Here is a 21,478-nt window from a genome sequence, read left to right as displayed (position 1 = left end):
TCAAAAAGTGTATCAATACGCATGCTTGTTCAGTTTAGTTTTGCTGCTCGGTTTGTCTTGACGACGGCCGCAGCAGCAAAAGGTGCACGTACACTGAACTGAGTAGCAGTGGCAGTGGGTCGTTGTTTTCTGTCCTTTATAAGACAAAATGAAACACGTTAAGTACATGCAGAAGCTATGGGTAATGAACCGAGTACTTTTGCCAAGGACTGCAGCTTTTCAAATCCTCAAGGGCCACTTAAACGAGGTGTAAGGACGCCTCATTCGGAAATACACTTGCGCCAACCTTACATTATAGACATTATACAATAAACCCAACAAATCCAGCTGTGTAACATCACAAAGAGTAACACTTCGGCACAGTAAGAAGGAATTGCCACTTGGGTGGCGGCGAGCAAAAGCTGAGTAGGGATTGCGGTGAGCCACCTTAGGCCTCTTCAGGTGAGCAGTGCTCCTTATGTGCAGCGGCGAAGCCAACAACAGAATCCGAAGCCAGCAGACCCTTCTGCCGTACTGGCAGGTAGCTGTAACAGCAATAGCTGCAACGCAGCAGAAACTAGTTTTGCAGTACAAGTTAGAGTCCTATGCATTCCGATGTCTCATGCTGAAGTTAGAGGGGGTGTTTGAACAGCCGCAAGGAGAGGACAAGCACGTTCATTTTCCCTTCCCTGTAAGTTCGTCGATGCTTGGGGTATGTGTACGCATCACTGGATACGCGTAGACGCGTCGACAATACGCATGACGTGCACCCACTACTGCAATTCGCACTAAAATATAACATCACTGCTGTTACAATTGTTGGAAGACTTATATTCTAATTACGATGCTGATAAATAAAAGTAGTTCCACCAGGCCCAAAACCGGGGCTGAAACAGCCCTTAAACAAGTCACTTCGCGCCAGCAACAGCACAGCTGCTGCTGCTGCTGCCGCTACTGCTGCCTGCCATAGGGCGGCTGGTTTGTACGTGCGCTGCTCCAAGGCCGGGCAGCAGCTGCGTGCTGCGGATCCCCTAAGGGGTCGCTGTCATACGCTGCTGCCCCTATAAGAGGATTTGCTGCTAAATTCCTGCTGCTGCTGCTGCTGCTGCTGCTCCTGCTGCTGCTAAGTGCAGAGTCGGCACCGGAAGCGCCGCGGGAAGCAACGGAGGCTGGTTTGTGCTGCTCAACGTACATTTGCGCCAGTCTGCTGTTGCTAGTGCTGCTGCTGGGTGCTCCCTGCAGCGTCTGTGTATAGGCTGTAGCCGCAGCAGCTGCTGCAGCAGCCCCTGCCGCTGCGGGATTGCTGCTAGCTGAAGGCCTGAGAGCCTCCCCCTCCGCTGCATGGAGCGCCGCGGGCAGCGGCATGCTCATATGAGGGTACAGCTGAGCAGCAGCAGCTGCTGCTGCAGCAGCAGCCGCTGAAGGCCCAACAGAAGCACCAGAAATAATATCGCCACAGCTGCTGAAGCAGTTAGATGAGGAATACGGGAGGGATACACCGTAACTCCCGAGATGGGGATGGATGCCTTGTTGCTGCTGCTGCTGCGGGTGGTGGGGATGCGGCGGCTGTGTTTGCTGCTGCTCCGCCAGCGCAGCTGCTTGGCGCTGCTGTTGATGCAGCAGCAGCAAGTGAGGAGGAGGAACTGGGGCCGACGGCGGCGGCGGAACCTCCATGCAAAGACACCACTTGCCGTTGACGTGGGTACCCTGCTGCTGCTGCTGCTGCTGCTGCTGCTGCTGCTGCAGCTCGTTTTCAACTTCGGACTGTTGCCGCAAAGGTGGCAATCTTATGGGACTGTTCAAAACACCGCCATGTTGCTGCTGCTGCCGAAGAGCCTCAGCTGCTGCCGCTCTATCTGTAAGGCGTAGGACCTGCTGCTGCTGCTGCTGCTGCTGCTGCTGCTGGGGGGTGGGTCTGCGCGTGGGCGAATGTCGTCTCTGCTGATGCTGTGGGTCGTGCGGGGATACAGGCGAGAGATCTGCTGTCGCATGGTGCTGCTGTTGCTGCTGTTGGGAGTTGCTGCTGCATACCACTGGGGTGCTCGCCGCCAAGAAGGAAAGGTCGAGGAAGCCGCGGAGGTCTTCCTCCCTCACCTCGTTGTTCGCTGCAGCTGCTGCTGGCTCGCAGCTTTCAGAGTCGAACAAAAACATGAACTGGGACGCCTGCTGCAACAGTACAAACACAGGAAACACCCCACGGACGCTCACTAGGCGGCACCCAAAGCCGCAGCAGCAGCAGGCAGGGCAGTTCTAGCTATTCTGGTGTTACTCTACGCCCTCCCCAACCCTACAGCCGGCTAGGTAGTCAAGCCAGCTCAGCTAGCTATCCAGCTAGTCAACACAGCAAGCTAGCTAGCTAGCTATTCAGCAGTGAAGTCTCGCTTACTGGTAACTGTGGCTGCTCCGCACGTTGCACTGGAGTGTCTGCGTTGCCCCACAGGCTAGCAGACCAAGACCGCCGGCTAGCTGGGCTCGCCTGACGAGCGTAGGCGTACACTGGGGGCCGCATTGGCTGCTGCTGCAGTTGCTGCTGGTGCTGCAGCTGCTGTTGCTGCTGCAGTTGCTGCTGCTGCAGGTGTTGCTGCTGCTGCTGAAGCTGCTGTAGCTGCTCTGGCTCTCCTTGCATCGGCTGCGGCTGCTGCTGAGATGCTGAATCTACAGACGGCATGCGTAACGGCCTCCCCTGCTGCTGCTGTTGCATGCGTGGTAGGTAGCCCAGCTGCTGCTGCTGCTGCTGCTTCTGCTGCTGCTGTTGCTGAAGCACGAATCGGCTTTCTTCCCGCGCATCCGGGACACCACGGTCTCCATACAGCTGCATCAGGAGCTGCTGCTGCTGCACGTACAGCATTTGCTGCTGTTGCTGTTGCTGCTGCGGCTGCATCTGCGGAGCGAGCAGCCTCGTCGCAGCAGCCGGAAGCAGCGAAGGCACATACCTGCAAAGCTGCCGGGAAGGGTGACGCATCTGACTGCGAGGGGGCGCACCTGAGACAGAAGCTGCAGCTGGTGCCGCTGCCGCTGACAAAGCAGCAACAACAGCCGTAGGCACATTAGGGACGGCCCGAGCTAAGCAGCGCCAGCCACAGCCTGAGTCAAGCAGCTGACTAAGGCAAGACCACAGTTGCCCAACAGCAGCAGCAGCCGCTGCTGCTGTGCGCGGCGGCAGGCCATGGTGCTGCTGCTGCTGCTGTTGCTGCTGCAACTCCTCCTCAGCAGCAGGCAGCAGCAGCAAATTGACAGATCTCCCCTGCGGCTTGCTGCAGTATAGCACCTCGCCAGAGAGTGCTGCTGCTGCCACCTGAAGCAGCTGCCGCCAGCCACGAGGCGGGGTAGGCATCACCAGGGTGCCTGCGTTTAGTTCTGCTGCTGCAGCTGCTGCGGCTGCTGCTGCAGCAGCTGGCAGCCCCGCCGCTGCTGCTGTTGCAGCGGCAGCCGCTTCAGTCTGCAGCCGTATACAGGCCGGGAGTCTCAGGCGACCGGAGGCCTTGCTAAACGAAAGACGCAACGGACCTACGTAGCTGCTGCTGCAGCTAGTGGCGTCACCGTTGTTAGCGTCACTGTCGCTGCTGCTGCTGCTGCTGCTGCTGCACCTGCCGCTTCTGGTAGTGCGCGAGCCGCAGACATGAAACAGCCGGTAAATGCAGCGCCTCGTGGTGCTGAGGAGCAGCCCTAAATTCTGCTGCTGCTGCTGCTGCTGTTGCTGCGTCGCAGCAAGACAGAAGTCCAGAGACTCGCGACGGGGGAAAGGAGACGCTCCGTGGAGGGGCCAGGCTTCAAGAGCAGCAACCACACCTGAAAGCAGCAACAACAGCAGCCGCAGCAGCACTTCCAGCACCAGCAGCGACAACCGCATGAGCATCCCCGTGGCAGCAATTAGAGCACCAGCAAGAGCTGCCCCAATTAGCATAAAACCCACAGCAACAACAGCTGGAAAAACGCATGGACCCGAGCCCGCAGTGCAAGCAAAGCCAGCTGGCAGCACAGACACACAGAAGTGAAGAAACAAAAAGAACAATAGCAACAGCAGCAACAGCAACGAGCAGGTGCATCAGCTACAGCCACCCATGACGAACAACGCAGGAAAATAAGTCAATAGGCTGCCTACCAGGAGTGGGTGTGTCGTTGGAGTTCTGCTGCAGACACGACAGCAGCTGAGACGCGAAGGCTCTGAAGCCCCAAGACCGCCCTGGCCCTGCTGCGCTGTGTGGGTCTGCTGCCGTTGCTGCTGCCGTTGCTGCTCCCGTTGCCAATGCTGCTGCTGCTGCTGCCTCGGTGAACCGCAAAGGGGATGACCGCAAGCTGCCACGAGGAGCCTCCGGGAATCCAAAAACGCAGCGCGTCCCGTATTCCAGCTGCTCTTGCTGCTGCTGCTCTTGCTGCTGCTGCTCTTGCTGCTGCTGCTGCTCTTGCTGCTGCTGGGGTTTGTGAGAGACCTTGTCCGCTGCAGACTGCGGGTGCCCTGCAGCAGCTGCTGCTGTTGCTGCTGTTGCTTCGGTGGACTCTCCTGCAGCTGAGCGTTGCCTATGGGAAGGAGAAGCATCGCAGCCTGCTCCCACCCCTGCTGCTGCAGCTGCTGGCGCTGCTGCAGCTGCAGCCTCATCTGGGCGTTGTGCCGCTGTTGGTACGAGGGCTGGAGAGCCGCCTTTTGCTGCTGCTGCTGAAGGGGAAGAGTCACCTGCCCGTTTGGCTGCCTGCGCAGCACCTCTTGCTGCTGCCGCTGCTGAGTCCGCTGCGGCAGCAGAAGCAGCAACAGCCGCAAATGTGCCCCCGCCGGTAGCAGGTGCACTGCGCGCTACGGGCGAGCCTGTGGGCGGGGCAGAAGCTGCTGCAGCTCCCGACGCCGCCATCTGTGGTGCGGCTGTGCCGTCCTTCACAGCAGCAGCAGCAGGGCGCGTGTTGGGCGAGGGGAAGTGCCAGTCAAGAGAGGTGGAGAAGTCAGGCGACCCTTCTCGCTTTTCTTCTTTCTCTTTGCCTCCCGTAAAGTCCTCGACACAAACCAGGTCGTTGTCAAGCGCCTGCAAGTCACAAACCCCAAGCCCTAGCCACTGCATGCTAAGCGCTGTGGCGCATCAAAACAGCTGCAGAAAACCCCCAGAAGTATACCTAAGGATTTGCGGTCCGGAGGCGCGTCTAGCCGCCTCCGGGCTAAAAACCCTTCATTAGGGTTTCGAGGGTTTGAGGGTTCAGCACGTACGGCCTGCAGCTCCGGTGCAAGCGGCGAGGTGGCCGTGACGGGCTTCGGGTCTGCTGCGTCTGGAGAGGTGAAGACCAGCAAGTTGGAGTGCAGGAACAAACGGCCGCACCAGACACGGTCAATTATTGTTTTGCCCTGGTCGCAGTACTTGCCATCGCCCACCAGCGGGTGGCCCAGGTGCTGGAAGTGCACCCTGCAGCAGCACAGCAAACAGCAGCGGCAAACCTCTGCAGGAGCGAAGCCTTACACAGCAGCAACTCGCACTCACGCAGCAACTTAAGGCCAGCCAAAAGCAGCAGCAGCTACTGATCAGGAGAAAGTCAAAAGGTCAGATGGCTGAAAACGCGGGCGGGTCACTTCACGTTTTCAGCCAAGTTCCCTTGCTCTGAGACTGATCAGGTGCTCAAACCCTCAACCATAAACCCTAACCCCCGGGTTAAGCAGGTGCACAAAGCCGCCGCCCAAGAGACAAACGGGCCTTTGCAGCCCGACAGCCAACAATGCCAACGAGAGACACAAGAAAGAGGAGAAAACTAGACAAGGAAACCAAAAAAATAGGGGTGGGCGATGGGCACGTGCTGCTTACCGGATCTGGTGAGTCCTCCCCGTATGTATCTTGACTCTACAGAAGCTGAACTCTTGCGTGTAACTGAAGTCCTTGCTGTTGCTGCTGTTGCCGCTTTTGCCGCTGCTGCCCCTTTGCTGCGCCGTCGCTCCCGCATTCTTGTTGCTGCTGGAACTGCTGCTGCTGCCGGTCGCCGCCGCGTGCAGTCTTGCTGCAGCAGCAATGGCAGCCGCAACTTTAGGGTCCACGGGCTTCTTTAGCTTGAAGATCTTGAGCAGTCTGTACTCCGTCAGCGCCTCCTCCCCGCCCTCGTCCGGTCCAACAACCTCCGAGTAGTGGCTTTTGGAGCGGCAGCTGTCGAAGTCCCTGTAAGCCAACAAGCTGTGAAGCTCGTTTGTCGTTAATTTTCAAAAGTGTGTGCATTTATCTGCATTTGACTGCTTGTGCAAACAAATAAAGGCGCACGCGCAAGAAAAGACGCCGCCGCTGCGCGCGCAGCAGCGCAGCAGAGCGACACAACGAAAGCGGAAAGCGCAGCACCGAAAGAAGCAAAGCGAAAAGCAAAAAGGAAGCCCCAAAGAAAGATACGAGAAACAGCCACCACAGGGAAAAGAGAATCCACAAAGGAAGGCAGTAATACGGAAAAACAACTCGCAAAAGGCAAAAAGAAACTCCAAAGAGAACACGAAAAACGACTGAGACAGACAAAGTCGTCAACCTCAACCCACCTTGTGGCAATTGGGTGGTCTATTTTGCCGTAGGCTCTGCTCAGCCTGCCGTGGCACAGCAACAGATACTCTTTGTGCACTAGGCGGCGCCTGAACTGTTCAAATATGAAATCTCGAGCCCTGCGAAGAAGCAACGCAGCGCGCCTCCAGAAAACAGAAATAAATAAGAAATTGAAACGCAATAATGTAAATATAAACCACAAAAGATAAAAGAAAAACATGAAACACAGACGGAAACCTGGATGTGGCATTCAAGCACGAATACAAGTGTCGTACGGAGACAACAATAACCGCTTTGAAAATCACGCAAAGGCAAGCAATAATAGATGGTAAACAATAAATAGCGGAGAGTAAATGCAACGAAAAAGCGCCAGAATATTTCATTTGGCCGTCCATGGGCTACTCTATTTGATTTTCATATGCCGCGCGGCCTCTAGCCAGCACCACAGCGGATACCACAAAGAGCAGCAGCAGCAGCAGCAGTTCCCCCGCTGCAACGGCAACAACGCTAGCAGCAGCGGCAGCTCCAGCAGCAGCAGCAACACTACCTTCGAGTCTTGGCAATAAGCAGCGAGCCCGACGTCTCCAGGTCGGTGCGGTGGCAAAGGCCGCACTCCATCTCCTCCCAGCGACGCACTGTTTCCAGACGAGGGTACTGTGAGCAGCAACAACACCAGCAGCAGTAACAAGTGTAACCATAGTGCGGCGGAAGCAGCACTGTTAGCAGCAGTAGTCGTGAGGCCAGCAGCCAGAGCAGAAGCAGCAGCAGCACGCGAGGGCACTCCAGCACCCACACAGTCTCCAACTACAAAATGCACCATCACAACTAGAATCTGCAGCAGCAGCAGCAACTGCAGCAGCAGCAAGGCAGTGGTGTTTGTTACTTTTTTCATGAGGTAGAGGTGGAAGCTCTCAACCCTGCCGCTGCTGACGAGGTCTTCAGTGGTGATGTGAGAAAGGGCGTCTTCGATCTCCTGGGGAGCCGCGACCTTAGGCAGATTTATGTTACGAGTTTTGCCGAGGCCCGAGCAGTGCCAGAAGGCGGGCTTATAGAGGACCATCCAGCTGGCCCCCTCAGCAAGGATGTAGGGCGCACTCTTCTTGTAGACCCGACGGCTGCTGCTGCTGCTGCTGCTGAGGCTCCGAAGCAAACCGCCCCCGCCCCCGCCGCTGCCGCTCGGCAGTGAAGGCTCAGCACTCAGCCGGTGAAACGGCGGTGGCGACGAGTCCGCATAAAGCTCTTCGTCTTCTTCTTCGGAGTCCCCCCGTTCCCCTGCCCAGTCCGCTAGGGAGCAGCTGTCGCTGCTGCTGCACGCACCGCGGCGCCCGCCTGTTGCTGCTGCTGCTGCAGTGGAACGGCAGGGAGACCCGTCTGCTGCAGTGCTAGAAGCTGCTGGAGGTGGGGACGAAGAGCCCCATGCTGCCCCGCGGTGAGACGCAGTAGGTCGACCCTCAGCTACCTGAGACCACGCCGGCGCTGCTGCTGCTGATCCTGCTGCTGCAGCATCGGCGTCAGCTGCTGCCTCCTCAGGCATGCTGGACAGAGGAGGGGACCCGGCTGCAGCGGCTGCTGCAGCAGCAGCTTCTGCTGCTGCTGGCTGAGCAGCCTGTGCACTGAGGGCGTGGGCGTTCAGGAAAGCCGAAGGCATAGAGAGAGCAGCTACAGCAGCAGACAACGCAGGGGCCCTCACTATGGGTAGCTGCGTGCCCTTAACAGACTGCAGCCATCTCAGCAGCACCGCCACCGCCCACGCCACGAGGGCCTCCACGCCTCCCGCTGCTGCTACGCGGGGGGAAAAGAAGCTGCTGCCCTGCTGAAGCAGCGGCAACACGCAGGGGTAGCTGCTGCTCTGGTTCGGGTTGCTAGGAAGCAGCAGCAAACTGTAGTCGCTCAACCGCCGTGACACCGAGTCCACAAAGCGGCGCCCTTGCTGCGATTCCCCCAACCGGCACAAGTGGCGGGGGCCCAGCGCGAACCACATGCTGGCCACTAGGGCAACCTTCAAGCTGCTGTTGTTGTTGTTGCTGCTGCTGGAAGGAGCTGCACTGGCGGTGGAGCTGGAGCTGCTACTTGACGCAGAGCTGCTGCTGCTGCCGGGCGCAGCGCTGTTGCTAGCCCCGCTGCTGCTGCTGCTGGCTGCTGCTATTGCTGTGCGGTCTAAGAAATTGTGGCAGTGGGTCGCCAGCAGCTTGCGCGAGACGATTAGGCCGCTGCGCCCCACAGCGAGCACTGCGAACAGCTCACACGCAGCCAAGCTGCGGGGAGTCAGCAGCCTCTGGAAGGCAACGAAGCGCAGATCAGCAGCACTTAGGCCCTCTAGGCTGCTGTTGTTGCTGCTGCTGCTGGGGCTGCTGCTGGCCGCATGCTTGCTGCTCCCAGGGGCCGCAATGCCACTGTAACTGCTGCGCGCCCCGGCCGTCGGAGTTGCTGCTGGAGCTACTGCTGCGCCTTGGGCTGCAGCGCTGCTGCAGTCGAAAGCCTGCAGCAGCGCCTCCTCAAGGTGCACCTGCAGCTGCTTCGCAAACAAGGGCCGCTGCTGGCTGCACAGGCTGGTGGCGCTCATGCGGTCCAGCAGCTCTGCTGCCTGCAGCAGCACGTCTCGGGCTAGCGGGCTGTCTTGAGAAGTGCGCACACTGCTGCTTGCTGCTGCTGCTGCTGCAGCGGGCGCTGCTGCGGGGGAAGCTGCGGAGGAGCCGCGCTTAGCTGCTGCTGCCGCTGCTGCTGCAGAACCTCGACAAGCCTCCAGCCATGGCGCTGCAGCTGTTGCTGCTGTTGCTGCTTCTGCAGCTGCTTCCCCGCTTATGTGAGTCAAGACAGAGTCGATCACCTCAGCTGCAAGAGACCGCAGGGTCTCCTCTTCTATGTCCCTTGCCACTGACAACTGCCGCAGCGTGTTTAGGCTCCGCGGCTGCAGCAAATATGCATAAGGCAGCTCCGCGGCTGCTGCTGCTGCGGCGGCTGAAGAACCAGGCGATAGTGGCAGTGAGGGAGACCAGTCTCCACCTGCTGCTGCGGCTGTTGCTGCTGCTGGTGAATCTGGGTGTTGCTGCTTCTGTGCGACGCCGCGAGCTGTTCTCGGGCCCAATGGAGACCGTGAACTACCTGGAGACGCTGCTGCTGCTGGTGACGCAGCAGCTGTTACTGCTGCTGCTTCTGTAGCCGCCGCAACTGCCGTCGGAGAGCCAGCCGAAGATACGCCACGCCTCTGTGCATCTGCGGCACGAGCTTTTTGTGCTGCTACTGTTGCCGCGCCTCTCTTTGCTTCTGCTGCAGCAGCTGGCTCCACCTGCGGGGAGGAAGCAGCTGCGGCAGCGGATGGCTTATCTGCTGCTGGGAGACAGATAGCTTCAGGCGTCGCTGCAGCGGCGGCACCACGTTTCTGCTGCTGCTGCTGCTGCAGTGCCCTGTCTCTGGCTCTTTTACTATCGGTAGCTGCGTCATCGTCTGCTTTTGCGGATGGGACTCGCAGCTGCTGCTGCGGGCTTCCTGCAGCAGCAGCTGCTGCTGCCGCTTGTTTTTTCTCATAAGGCTTCATTGCTCCCGCAGCAGTAGCACCTTTTGGCGTCTCTTTCGCTTTGTTACGTCCTTCTACTGCGGCTTGCTGTTGCTGTTGCTGTTGTTGCTGCTTCTTGCCGCGGCTGGAGTGGGGGTCAGCTATTGTTGCACTGGCTGCTGCTGCCTTAGGTGCTGCTGCTGCTTTAGGCATTGCCGCTGCTTTTGCTGCTGCCGCTGCCACTGCCTTCCCTTTTGCTGCCGGAGTACCTGCTGCTGCCGTTTGCGCTGCTGTCGCTGCTGGCAGCGCGGCCTCAGCTTCAAGGTCCGCAGTCTGTTGCTGCGCCTCTGCAGCAGCGGCGGCAGCAACACCTGCTGCTGCTGCTGCTGCTGCCGCTGCAGCCGCCGCTGCAGCCGCCAAACTAACGCTGGGCACTTCCTCGTGCTTGTCCCCATCTTCTTTCTCCGCCCGTCTGCTGTCCTCGGCAAGCTTGGCTATGGTGCTCTTTTTGTTAGTGGGGATTGACTGCCTCAGAGTTTGTTTCTTTGCTTTCTTCTTTTTCTTTTTTGCTGCTGCTCCGTCCTCCTCTGCTGCCTCAGCAGCGGCAGCAGCAGCAGCACGACTCCCTGCACCCGCAAGCAGTCCTGCGCCCACTGATGCTGCCCAGCCGTCTGCGCCGAGGCCCAGCAGCAGACTGTCACCTGGCTTCCCTGCTGCTGCGTCTGCCGCTGCTGCTCCTGCTGCCGCAGCAGCAGATGCAGCAAGCGGCGGCAGCGCCGCCGCGAGCCCGTCCAGTTCCCGCTCGTTCACGCCCTCCATTGAGTAGACTTTTTCAAGAAGTGCTGCTGCCTCTCTGTGACGCAGAGAGGCCGGGGACTCTACATAAACCCGCGGCTGCACTATAATGATGTCTCCTGTCTTTTTGTTGATTTTCCTGATGGCGCAGGCCCAGCGACGGATGTTCTGCACTGTACGTACACTGCACTCCTCCATGACCAGCAGCGCCTCCGGGTCCGCTGCGAACTGTTGCTGCTGCTGCTCGGCTATTAACCCGCTGGCCCCCACCCGCGGCAGCACCCAGCGCAGCACGTACTGCTGCAGCTGCTGCTTTGCGTCGCAGACCAGCGCGCCTAGGCAAACCAGTGTCACCGTGTCTGGGCAGAACCATTTGTAGAGCAGCAGCGGCTGCTCCGAAACATCCTCCAGAGGGAACAGCTCCCCACTGCTGCTGCTGCTGCTGCTGCTGTAACAGCGGGCCGGCGCCCCCATCAGCAGCACCGTCACGTCCGGAGCTGCAGCGTCCAGCAGCAGCCGCTTCGCATCTACGTAATTCTCCACTAGGTCATTTGCCTCCATAAAAACGAAGCGGCGGCGGCCTGCAGGAAACAAAGGCAACGCGGGGCGCAGCAGCAACGGCGCATATGAACAAGACTCAGCAGCACCCCAGAAGACACACAGACAGGATAAGACAGACACAGAAACTAGAGAAACCGCAGCAGCAGCAGCAGCACTCTCTGGCAAACCCTCAGCAGCCCAGCACTGGTGAAGCGGGGTCCCGCCAGAAACGCCGACAGTTACGAAACCGCCGAACGAGGGTTTCGGCTTTGCAGCGACGGAATAAGGTTTAGAAACTATAGCATAGACTTTAGCAGCAGGGACCGCAAACAAAGTGGCAATGACACAGCAGAGGACCACACGCAGACGAGTGCAGACACAAGACTGAGAGGCTACAGCGAACCCGCAGCGGCAGCAAAACCCAACTCAAATGGCAGCAGCAACAACTAACCTCTCCTTGTGGGGTCGTGGTCGGGCCGCAGGGCATACAGAATGAACGCGTCTAGAGGCGAGGCTTTGTAGCAGAGCGAGGAGTCAACGTCTATGAGGCCGCTGTTGCTGTCGCCCTGCAGCGGGGACACAAAGCCCCACGTGTCCTCGAGGCCCCGGCTGCTGCCGCTGCTGCTGCTGCTGTCGCTCGCTGCGCCCGCAGCCAGCTGGGAAAGGATCACACGCCGCAGCGCGCAGTGCAGCCGCCGCACTGTCAGAGGGGCTCCTGCACCATCTCTTTTCCTTACGATCAGCCGCTGCTTCGGCAGCAAAATGTCTTCTGTGGAGAAGCCCTCGAGGCCGGCCAGATCTGCTGCAACAATGACTCCTATTTCCATCAGCTCCGCCTCCAGACTTGCTGCTGCTGCTGCTGCTACCACTGCGGCGCCGCGGCAGCTCGTTGCAGCAGCAAATGGCAGCATGCTACCTGCAGACCCGAACGCACCCAGAGACGAGCCCCCGGTACTGCTAGTGCTACTGCTGCTGCTGCTGCTGCTGCTGAACCCGTCCACCCCATGGCAGCCAAAACGCAGGCCACCGCGGCCAATGTCAGGAGCAGCAAATGGGTTCGTAACAGCAGCAGCAACAGCAACAGCGCTCTTGCGCAGGGCCTCAGCAGCGTCCGACGGCCGCAACCGCGCTCCATATTCCTTTGCTGCTGCTGCTTTGTCAGGCACTGCAGCAGAGTGCACAGACAGCAGGAAGACGCGGGGGTCTGCAGTTGCTGCTGCGGCCTGCGTGAACATCACACGAGGCAGCAGCGCGTCCAGGAGGGGAGACAAAGAAACAGACAAGCTGCTGGACGGGCTTGCGCCCCGTGCTGCTTTGCGCCTGCGTGCTGCTGCTGCTCCGCCGCCCCCCGTTGTTACTGTTGTTCCTGCTGCTGCTGCCGCTGTACCGGACGCCGCTGACGAGGTTGCTGGGTCAAAGACAGCAACGGCGTCCCCGCTGCTGCTGCTGCTGCTGCTGTCTTCTGCACCGTCTGCAGCTGCAGTTGCCGCCTCTGCGTCAGTTGGCTCGACCTGGCCACCGCAGCAGCAGGGCGTTTCTCCAGCTGCTGCTGCCGCTGCTGCAGCACACAGTCTGCGGGCGTCGTGCTGCAGCGCTGCAGTGATACGCAGGGCGTCAGCAGCAAGAGCCTCTCTTATGGCCTCCGTCTCTCCCGCCTGCCTCCCCGTCTGCTTGCAAGTAAGCCCCACGGCCAGCGCCGTAGTCAGTGCGTCGCTCACAGCCGCAGGCAGCGTAAGCCGCAGGTCTGAGCTGAGGCCCCCGCAGGTGCAGCGCTTGCTGCTGTTGCTGCTGCTTCTGCTGCTGCTGCTTGCGGGGGTTTTGGCGTCTCTGAGGGGCTGGATAAGTCCCGGGTGCATCTGGGGGTGCTGCTGCTGCATATCCTTGAAGACCTGTTTGCTGCTGCTGCCGCTGCCGCCGAAAATATGGTAGTAAAAGAAGACAACCTCCTGGGGCCTCCGCAAATGAGCCGTGGGGACTCTGCGGCGGTGTAGCGCCGCACGCATTGCGCCTAAAGAAGGGAGAGGCCCTAAGTGCATGCGCAGCTTGGCCATGCAGTCAAGAGTGCTGTCGAGCCCCGACAGCGGAGAAGACAAAGAGACAGGCTGCGAGGCCTCCCGCGAGTAGGCCCTTGCCAGCATTAGCTGCGTGGCCCGCAGCTTGCCACTAGACACTGCTGCTGCTGCTGCTGCTGCGGCGGCAGCAGCGGAGCTTGACGACGACGGCGCGGGGGAAGGCACGCCGCTGACAGCCCCTGCGGACACTGCTGCAGCTTCTGCTGCTGCTGCTGCTGCGGCCGCTGCGGCGGCGCTGAACGCCAAAGAGAAGGGCAACGTGCTAGGCGCAGGCGGCGGCGCCTGAGGGCTTGCAAAAGCTGCTACTGCGTCTGCCCCGCAGCAGCAGCAGCAGTGCCATAAATCATACAGCCGCGACAGCACTGCCTGGTGCGCCGGCGACGACGGTCCCATTTGCTCCAGCTCTAGCAGCTCTATCATGCTGTCGCCCCCGCCTGCTGCTGCTGCCAAGTCTGCAGCAGCAGCAGCAGCAGCAGTTTCGCCCTTCTCGGGGAGCAAAGCTGCTAAACGCTGAGCCTCAGACGCCTTTCCTGCCTCTGCCACCGCCGTCGCAGCAGTTGCTGCAGCCGTCTGCAACTGCTGCTGCTGCTGCCTGCGTATTCGTGCTGCCTTCAGGTGCATGGCCTGCAGGTAGAGAGCCGCCTCCTTAAGCAAAGAGCAAATTGTCTCCACCAAACGACAGATCGGGGCCTCCAAAACTGCAGCAGCATCTGTCACTAGCAGTTTGCCTTCAGGGTTAAGCAGGCTGAAGCACTGAGGAGACGACGCGGCCCATGACACGAAGGCCCCCTTCCCTGTGGTGGTGGCTGTGCCTGCTGCTGCTGCTGCTGCTGCTGCTGCTGCGGGCGCGGAACTGAGCACGGACGCCACTGCCGCGTCGGGGGCTGCTGCTGATGTCGCCGCCGCCGCTGCCGCTGCAGTAGCCGATGGCTGCGGGCAGTACCGATCTATGAACTCGTCCAGCAGCAGCCCCGCCATGGCGTAACGGAGCTCCTGCAGCACCAGCAACTCCTCTTCTTCAATGCGGCACATGTCCCTTATTGCTGCAGCCTTGCTCTCCTTATCCAAATCCTGCTGCTGCTGCTGCTGCTGCTGTGTGTCGGGCTGCGGCTCAGCGCCTTCGCCATCGCCCAGTTCCTTCTGGTACTGCTGCTCCTGCCCCTGCTCCAGTTGTTGCTCCTGTTGCTGCTGCTGCGGATGCTGCTGCTGGTTTTCTGCTGCTAAGGCTATGGCTGCTGCTAGTCTGGCCTTGTCCTGCACTACCTCCATCAGCCACACGGCAAGAGGTCGAATGACACTAAGCCGCGCCTCCGTAGTGAGGGCTGACAGGTCGTCACTTGCTGCTGCAGCTGGTGCTGCTGCTGCTGCTGTTGCAGCTGTTGCTGCTGCTGCTGCTGGAGCATCTGACGCCACGGCGCCAGCTGGAAGCTCCAGAGCTGCAGGGGCTGACGTGAGTGGTTCGCAGGTTTCTTTGGTCGCTTCTGCTGCCTCTTCTTCTGTTGAACCTGCTGCTGCTGCTGCTGCTGCTGCTGTAGTTGGTGCTCGTGCAGCGGGGCTACCTGCGGCTGCTGTTGCAGGTGCCTCTCCCGTTTCCGTGTGGGGTTTAGGCCGTTCTGCGTCTGCAGCTGCTGCTGCCTCTGCAGCTTCTCCATGCTGGCTTTCAGCAGCAGTTGTCGATGGCGCTGCGGGCGCTGCTACTGCAGGGGCGCCCGCGGCAGCTGGCCTGGGGTCCTGGGTCGTGGCGGGCGGAACCTGTTGCTGCTGCTGCTGCTGCGGCTTCTGCACGATCCACGGGCGCCTGATCTCGGCCTCAGTGACGCCTAACTCGTAAAGAACTCTATAGTAAAGCCAGGGGTTGAGTTCCTTGACGTCGCCAGCAACCTGCACGTCGCCGGCCTGCAGTGAGTCAATGTAGTCCTCCGCTATGTAAATGGCACCTCCACAGAAGAAGTCCCTGTGGCACTTCCACTCAGTGAACTCCACGCGGGCGGAGAGCCGCTCCACGCGACCCTCAGCTATGCGGAACCAGGGCCCGTCTTCTTCAGGCCGCAGCAGCAGAGAGTGGCTGGCTACGGAGCCCCCAAGGTCCCCCTTGCTGTCTCCCTCCTTGATGAACAACGCGAATAAAGAATACCACTTTTCCGACGACGCCGAAAGAGGTGCCACAGCCCCCTTGCTGCTGCTGCTGCTGCTGCTGGCTGCCGCCGAGGGCCCCACGGCGCCGCCGCCACCAGCCGCAGCAGCAGCCACGGGCGCTGGCGTCGCAGCGGCCAAACCCGTGGGCGTGTTCCCGCCTGCTGCTCCGCTTGTCGCCCCCGTTGCTGCTGCTGCTGCTGCGGGCGGCGTGCAGCCCGGTCCGTCTGCTGCTGCTGCTGCCCCTGCTCCCGTCTTCTCCTCGTCGGACATGTCTGTCTCTGAAAAATCGCTATCGCGGTCAGCTTCGGGGGCTCCCCTGTACAGCCGCCGGGACAGCTGCAGCCTCTGCCGCAGCCGCTTCTTCTGCCTCAGGCGGGAGAGCGGTGCAGCAACAGCAGCCCCAGCAGCGCCGCCACCCCCTGCTGCCTGTACCCCGCCACCGTTCTGCCCCACGCCCGCCGCCGCAGCCGCAGCTGCTGCTGCTGCAGGAGGCGCTGCTGCACCCCCACCCGCTGCCGCCGGCGGCTGCGGCGCGTTCGCCGCCCGCAGCTGCAGCAGCCCCTGCGCATCGAGGCGCAGCGGCGCGTCAAACAGCTCCCCCTTTTTTGACTGCTTGGGGGCCTGCAGATATACAAACAAGACCTCGGGGTAGTGGTGCAGCGGACGGCCACAACTCTCAAGGGCCTTTGGTAAAGAATGCACGTGCTTGCAGCGCGTGAATCCCGCGGAGATATCCGGGGTTCCGTCCCTAAGCGCAAACGCAGGGCCCACCACGCCTTGTTGCTGTTGCTGCGCCCTCACCGACGCCCTGCCAACGCCAGCAGCACCAACAAAGAAAACAACTCTCAAACCACAGGAAAAGGCAGCAAGGAAATTGTGCAGCAGCAGCAAAGCAGCAGCAAAGCACGTGCATGCAGTTGCACGAGCAAGAGTGACGGCACCCAGGAGCAGCAGCAGAATCAGCAGCACGGGAAGCAGAACAGGCAGCAGTAGTCGTACGGTGCCATGAGTCCGACGGATCTGTCTGAGGAGCAGAAGAGCTCGTGGCAAGTCGCTTCCAAGTGATCGCAAGAGCTGTAGTGGCCGTTCTCGTTGTCCCAAATGCTGTTGCTGCTGCTGTTGCTGCTGCTGCTGCTGCTTGGGTTCGTGCGGGTAGCCGTAGCTTGCGACTCGGACTCCGTGTCCTGCTGCAGGAGCAGCTGCTGCTGGAGCTGCTGTTGCAGCAGCTGTTGCTGATGCGCCCCTCGCTCCTCCAGGCTGGTCTTGGCTATTTCTCGCATCAACAGGGAGAACAACTCCGTGTGGACGCGCACAAGAGGGTCAGGACTCTCCAGCTTCTGCAGATCGTGGAGGTGCAAAGCCCGCAAAATGCAGCGCGTCGTCGGCGGCGGCGGCAGAGTGGCCATCACTTCGGGGTGTCTGGACAGCAGCAAGCAGCACAGCGTCCCACGAAGTCACTAGCTCACTCAAATGTAATTCATGAAAAGCCCCTATGCAGTAGCAAAGCCATAAACCGCTGCGACTCAAGGAGTGTAAGTTCAAAAGGAAATACAAATTTCACGCAACGCCGAGTTGGCGTTACTTCAGAAAGAATGGTTTTCATCTGCGTTTGCCTGCCACTGCATGCAGGCCCATTCAAGGGCTTGTTTACATTTATAACCGTTTGAAAAATATACTTATGAAACACATTCGAATGTACAGGCATTTACGCCTGCTTCTTGAATAAGAAGTACTTAAGCACATGCATGAAGCAGAAATAAATGCAGCGGCGCATGCGTTCTAAAGCAACAATTCACAGGAATCTCCCACACTCCGCGAAGACTGCGGGCGACGGCAAGCAGCAGCATGGCTGCGCTTGTTCCTCGCGTCGTTGTTGAGTAAATAACCTGCTACCCAACCAGATCTCTATCCAAAAAGATATAAATAATAGATTGTGCAAAAACAATTTGACATAAAATATCCTACCTGTCTATAAGGTCGCAGCAAAGACACGCGTTTCTATCCATACGCCCGCCGCCCCCGTCGAAGCAGTCAGCACTAGCAGCACCAAATCCCTCGCCTTGGTGAACGCAGAGGGGCCTCCTAAGATCTGCTGCCGCGGTGCTGCTGCAGCTGCTACAGCTGCTGCAGCTACTGCAGCCGCTGCAGCCGCTGCAGCCTGTGCAGCTATTGCAGGTGCTGCAGCCGTTGCAGGTGCTGCAGCTGGGCACCGCTGCTCCTACCCCTGGTGCTCCCTGTGACGCTGGGGAGTTTACTGCAGCTGACCGCAGCAGCAAAGGCGGCCCCCCGGCGGCCGCCGCCGCTGCAGCGGCATGAGTGCATCTGCAGCAGCAGAAGCACCGCTGACAGAAGTAGCAAAACCTATTTTTTCGGCTGAGCGCTACTGGCCCCTCTCTCCTTGTCGCTGCTGCGCTCTTGGGGAAGAGCTCAGCGCCATACCAGCGCCACACTTCGGAGGGGCAGACCTCGGAGGAGACGCCTGCTGCTGCTGCTGCTGCTGCTGCAGCTGCAGCCGCAGCCGCCGAACAGCCCCCCGCCGTCAGCTGCTGGAACCTCCGGCATGCCACCGCTAGCGGCCACAGCTGCATGTAGGCAAAAGTGTGCTGCAGCGCGCCTATGAGGGTCCCGTCTGTAAAGGGGGGAATAGCAGCAGCAAGCGAAGGGTCTGCAGCCAGCGCCTCTACCGAGGGGTAGCAAATCTTCTCCGAGCCCCAGCTGAAGATTTGCCGCCGGAACTCACTCAGATGAAACAAACACTGCGGGGACGCACAGAAACAAACATACCCTTTAACCCTAAACCCCAAACCATAAACCCTAAACCCTGAAGACGAGCACCGAAGGTCTCACGCAAAGGCGCCGCTCTCGCAACGAACGAATACTTTGGATAAAGCTGCTCTCTCTTCTGTAGATACCATGCTAGGGTTGCCCCGGCGTTTCGGGGGCTTAGGGTTTCGGGTTTAGCGGATAGGGATTAGAGTTGAGGGTAAGTGGTTACGTGGACAAAGAGGGCAACGCAGTCTGCGCCCAGCGCAGGTTGCAGGGCGGGGACGATGGGCTCGACGTAGGAGAGGAGGCTTGCAGTGGGGGCCTTGAAATGGGTGCCTGGTGCTGCTGCTGCTCCGGGTGTGGGTGCGGTTTGGGCGTTGCCCGGAGCTGCGTTGCTGGCCTGCTGTTGGGCGGGGTGGGGTTCGTGCAGAGCGGCGTGCCTGTGGGTGTCAGTGCCGTCGGCCGCCGCTGCTGCTGCGGCAGCAGCAGCAGCAACAGTGCAAGACGAAGAAACCTCCTCGAGGGCCCTGGCAGCCCGCTCAGGAATGTACTCCCAACCCCTGTGGGGCTTGTAGAGGGGCCCCCGAGACCACAGCGCGGGGAAGGGAGGCTCCGCCTTGCCGCGCACCAACAAAGTGCCCTCGTCGTCCACAAAGCCCTGCTGGCGAGTGAGGCGGGCGTGGGAAATCATCTTCTGCCAGCCGCGGCTGGTAGCCTCCGCGCTGAAGGTCCAGTGCGCCCAGGAGGTCACGCTGAGCTTGCTGTCTTTGCTGTTCACCACCGTCAACTCGAAACGCACGTTCGGAAACACCCAGTCCTCCGGGTACCAGTCTTGCTTGACGGCTTCGAGAAACACTGACAAGTGCGAAGCCTCGGAGTCAGTGCCGACAGTGCCGCGGGGGTGCAGCAGCAGCCGGAAGGCGAAGCCTCTGCAGTGGCCCACCGTGGGGGACTCCAGGTCGTTCTGGGTCTTCGCCAGTTTCCAGAAATTCCGCACTGCGAACTCCACGCAGTGCGGGTCCCCCCCGATGCGCCCGCTGCTGCTGCTGCTCGTGCTGCTGCTCGTGCTGCTGCCCCCGCTGCTCCCTGCTGCGCCCCCGCCCCCGCCTCCGGGGCTCGCGCTCCCGCTCGCCCGCGTCGTCAACGGCGGGCTCCCTCCTGCTGCTGCTGCTGCTGCTGCGCTCGACGAACAGCTCCCAACCAGACCCGCGCCGCCACCCGCAGCGCTCGGGCTCCCGCGGTAAGCCACGCCCACGCAGCAACTGCTGCTGCTGCTGCTGCTGCTGCTGCTCCCGCCGCTCGGGCTGCTGCTCAACGGCATCAGGCTGTGCTGACTCCCTGCCCCCGCCGTCCCTCCGCTGCTGTTCGGAGAACCATAGCCGCTGCTGCTGCTGCTCCCAGGCTGCACCAGAGAGCCGTGGCTGCTCTCCCCCAACCCAGCAGCAGCAGCAGCAGCACATACACCCTGTACACCAGACACCCCGCTCTTCGCACCCTCCGCCTCAGCAGCCTCTGCAGCATCTGCTGCTCCAAAAAAATGAGGAGAACACCGCACGCAGCCGCCAGGGAAGCCACCCAGGCCTCCCGCTGCTGCTGCTGCTGCTCCCGTTCCTGCTGCTGTCCCTGCTCCAGCTGCTCCTGCTGCTGCTGCCAAACCCCCAGGCGACGCCGCGGCCGGCAGCAACTCGGACCCGCACATAAACGCGTCCGCTGCTGCACCTTCGCTGCTGCTGCGGCTGCTGCTGAGGCCTCGTGCATGCAACGGCACGCCGAAGCACGTTGCTGCGCCCAAGTGGTGCTGCTGCTGCTGAGGCTGCTGCTGCGCTGCTGCTGCTGCTTCCAGCGGTAACACCGGGACCCCCGGTACCCCCGCCAGAGCCATGTTGTTGCAGCTGCTGCAGCTGCTGCAGCTGCTGCGACCTGCTGCAGCTGCGGCAATGGCAGCAGCAGCAGAGTCATCCGGCAGCAAATTACTACCCAGCCGCAGAGCATCTGGTGACGACAGCACAAGAGGAGCGGCAGAGCTGCAGCAGGGCCGGCGTACAGTGCGCGGGCCTTCCAGCCCCTCCTCAGGCGGCGGGCTGCTGCTGCTGCTACTGCTGCTGCTGCTGCCGGCTGCTGCAGCAGCAGCAGCCACGTCGCAGCGCAGCGGCATTAACAACGAGTTCGAAAAGTTCTGGGGGCCCCCAGGGGGCCCCCGCACAGCCAACAGGCGGCGCTCGGCGACTGCCACTGCACGCAACAACCAAACCCTAAACCCTAAACCCTCAACCCAAAATCGAAACCCCAAACCCTCAACCCTAGAATCGCTCGAAAGAAGCCACACTAACGACTGCAATAACGGAGAAGAAAACGCCGACGAGAAGCGCCAGCAAAGCGTGGCAGTAGTTGCTGCAGCAGCTAGAGGCAGTAGCAGGAAGGAGAAACAGCAGCAGCAACAGCAGCAGCAGCAGCAAACCTCTGTGGGCATTTGCGTTACTGTCGTTCAGAGAGGGTGGAGGATCTCCGAAGCCAAAGGCAGACACGGAGCTGCCGTTGTTCCCCATCTCGAATAACGTGACCCTGCTGCTGCTGCTGCTGCTGCGGCCGCTGCTTATGCGGCTGCTGCAGCTGCTGCTGCGGCAGCAGCAGCAGCGAAGTCCGGAGGACTACAGACCGTAGAGGAGGTCGGGTGTCTAGACACCCCACAGCTGAGGCTTCCAACCCTTTAAGACGCGAAGATACACAAAGCAGCCCGCTGCTGCTGCACCCGGGCTGCAACTGTCGCTGCTGCCACAGCTGCTGCTGCTGCTACGGCTGCTGCTGCTGCTGCGGCAGCAGGAGGCACCGAGGCCCCTTCGGCGCGGCAACGAGCAGAAACTCCAAACACAACGTGAAGCCCAGCGACCCAAACCCTGCAGCAGCAGCAGCAGCAGCAGCAAAGATGAGTTTGTGCTACTACGGCCGCGACTCCCGAGTCCCCAGAGGCCAAGCAGCTGAAAGGTCTCCAAACTCAGACCTGCTGCTCCCCTGCTTCGTTTCGTTTATTTTAATAAACCGTCTTCGTAAAAGTTAGTGCTCTGGACATTCAATTTGTTAGCTATTGATTCCTCTGCTGCTGGCAGCCGGTCGCTGCAGCGGAGGCAAGCGCGCTGCTGCTGGTGCCGCTGCTGCAGCAAACGCAGCGGTCTTGCCGCAGCTGCTGCAGCAGCAGCAAGTGCAGAACGCCTGCT

The 21,478-nt window shown here is 60.5% G+C and overlaps 1 protein-coding gene across 1 annotated transcript; it reads right to left on the bottom strand.

Moving 5' to 3' along the window:
• Positions 1 to 930: 930 nt before the first annotated feature.
• Positions 931 to 18,957, bottom strand: ENH_00006940 (RNA pseudouridine synthase domain containing protein, putative; the record flags this gene model as incomplete). Its single annotated transcript, XM_013578311.1, has 12 exons — positions 931 to 2,145; positions 2,366 to 3,768; positions 4,082 to 4,991; positions 5,171 to 5,363; positions 5,757 to 6,101; positions 6,464 to 6,583; positions 7,012 to 7,118; positions 7,348 to 11,333; positions 11,744 to 16,308; positions 16,500 to 16,919; positions 17,466 to 18,256; positions 18,496 to 18,957. 12 exons carry the CDS (start codon positions 18,955 to 18,957, stop codon positions 931 to 933), a joined length of 14,517 nt encoding a protein of 4,838 aa, XP_013433765.1.
• Positions 18,958 to 21,478: the final 2,521 nt, after the last annotated feature.

The sequence above is a fragment of the Eimeria necatrix genome, genomic scaffold (genome assembly GCF_000499385.1).
Source record: "Eimeria necatrix Houghton genomic scaffold, Enh_scaff11, whole genome shotgun sequence".
Classification (NCBI taxonomy): domain Eukaryota; phylum Apicomplexa; class Conoidasida; order Eucoccidiorida; family Eimeriidae; genus Eimeria; species Eimeria necatrix.
This window is presented reverse-complemented; position numbering and strand designations above follow the sequence as displayed.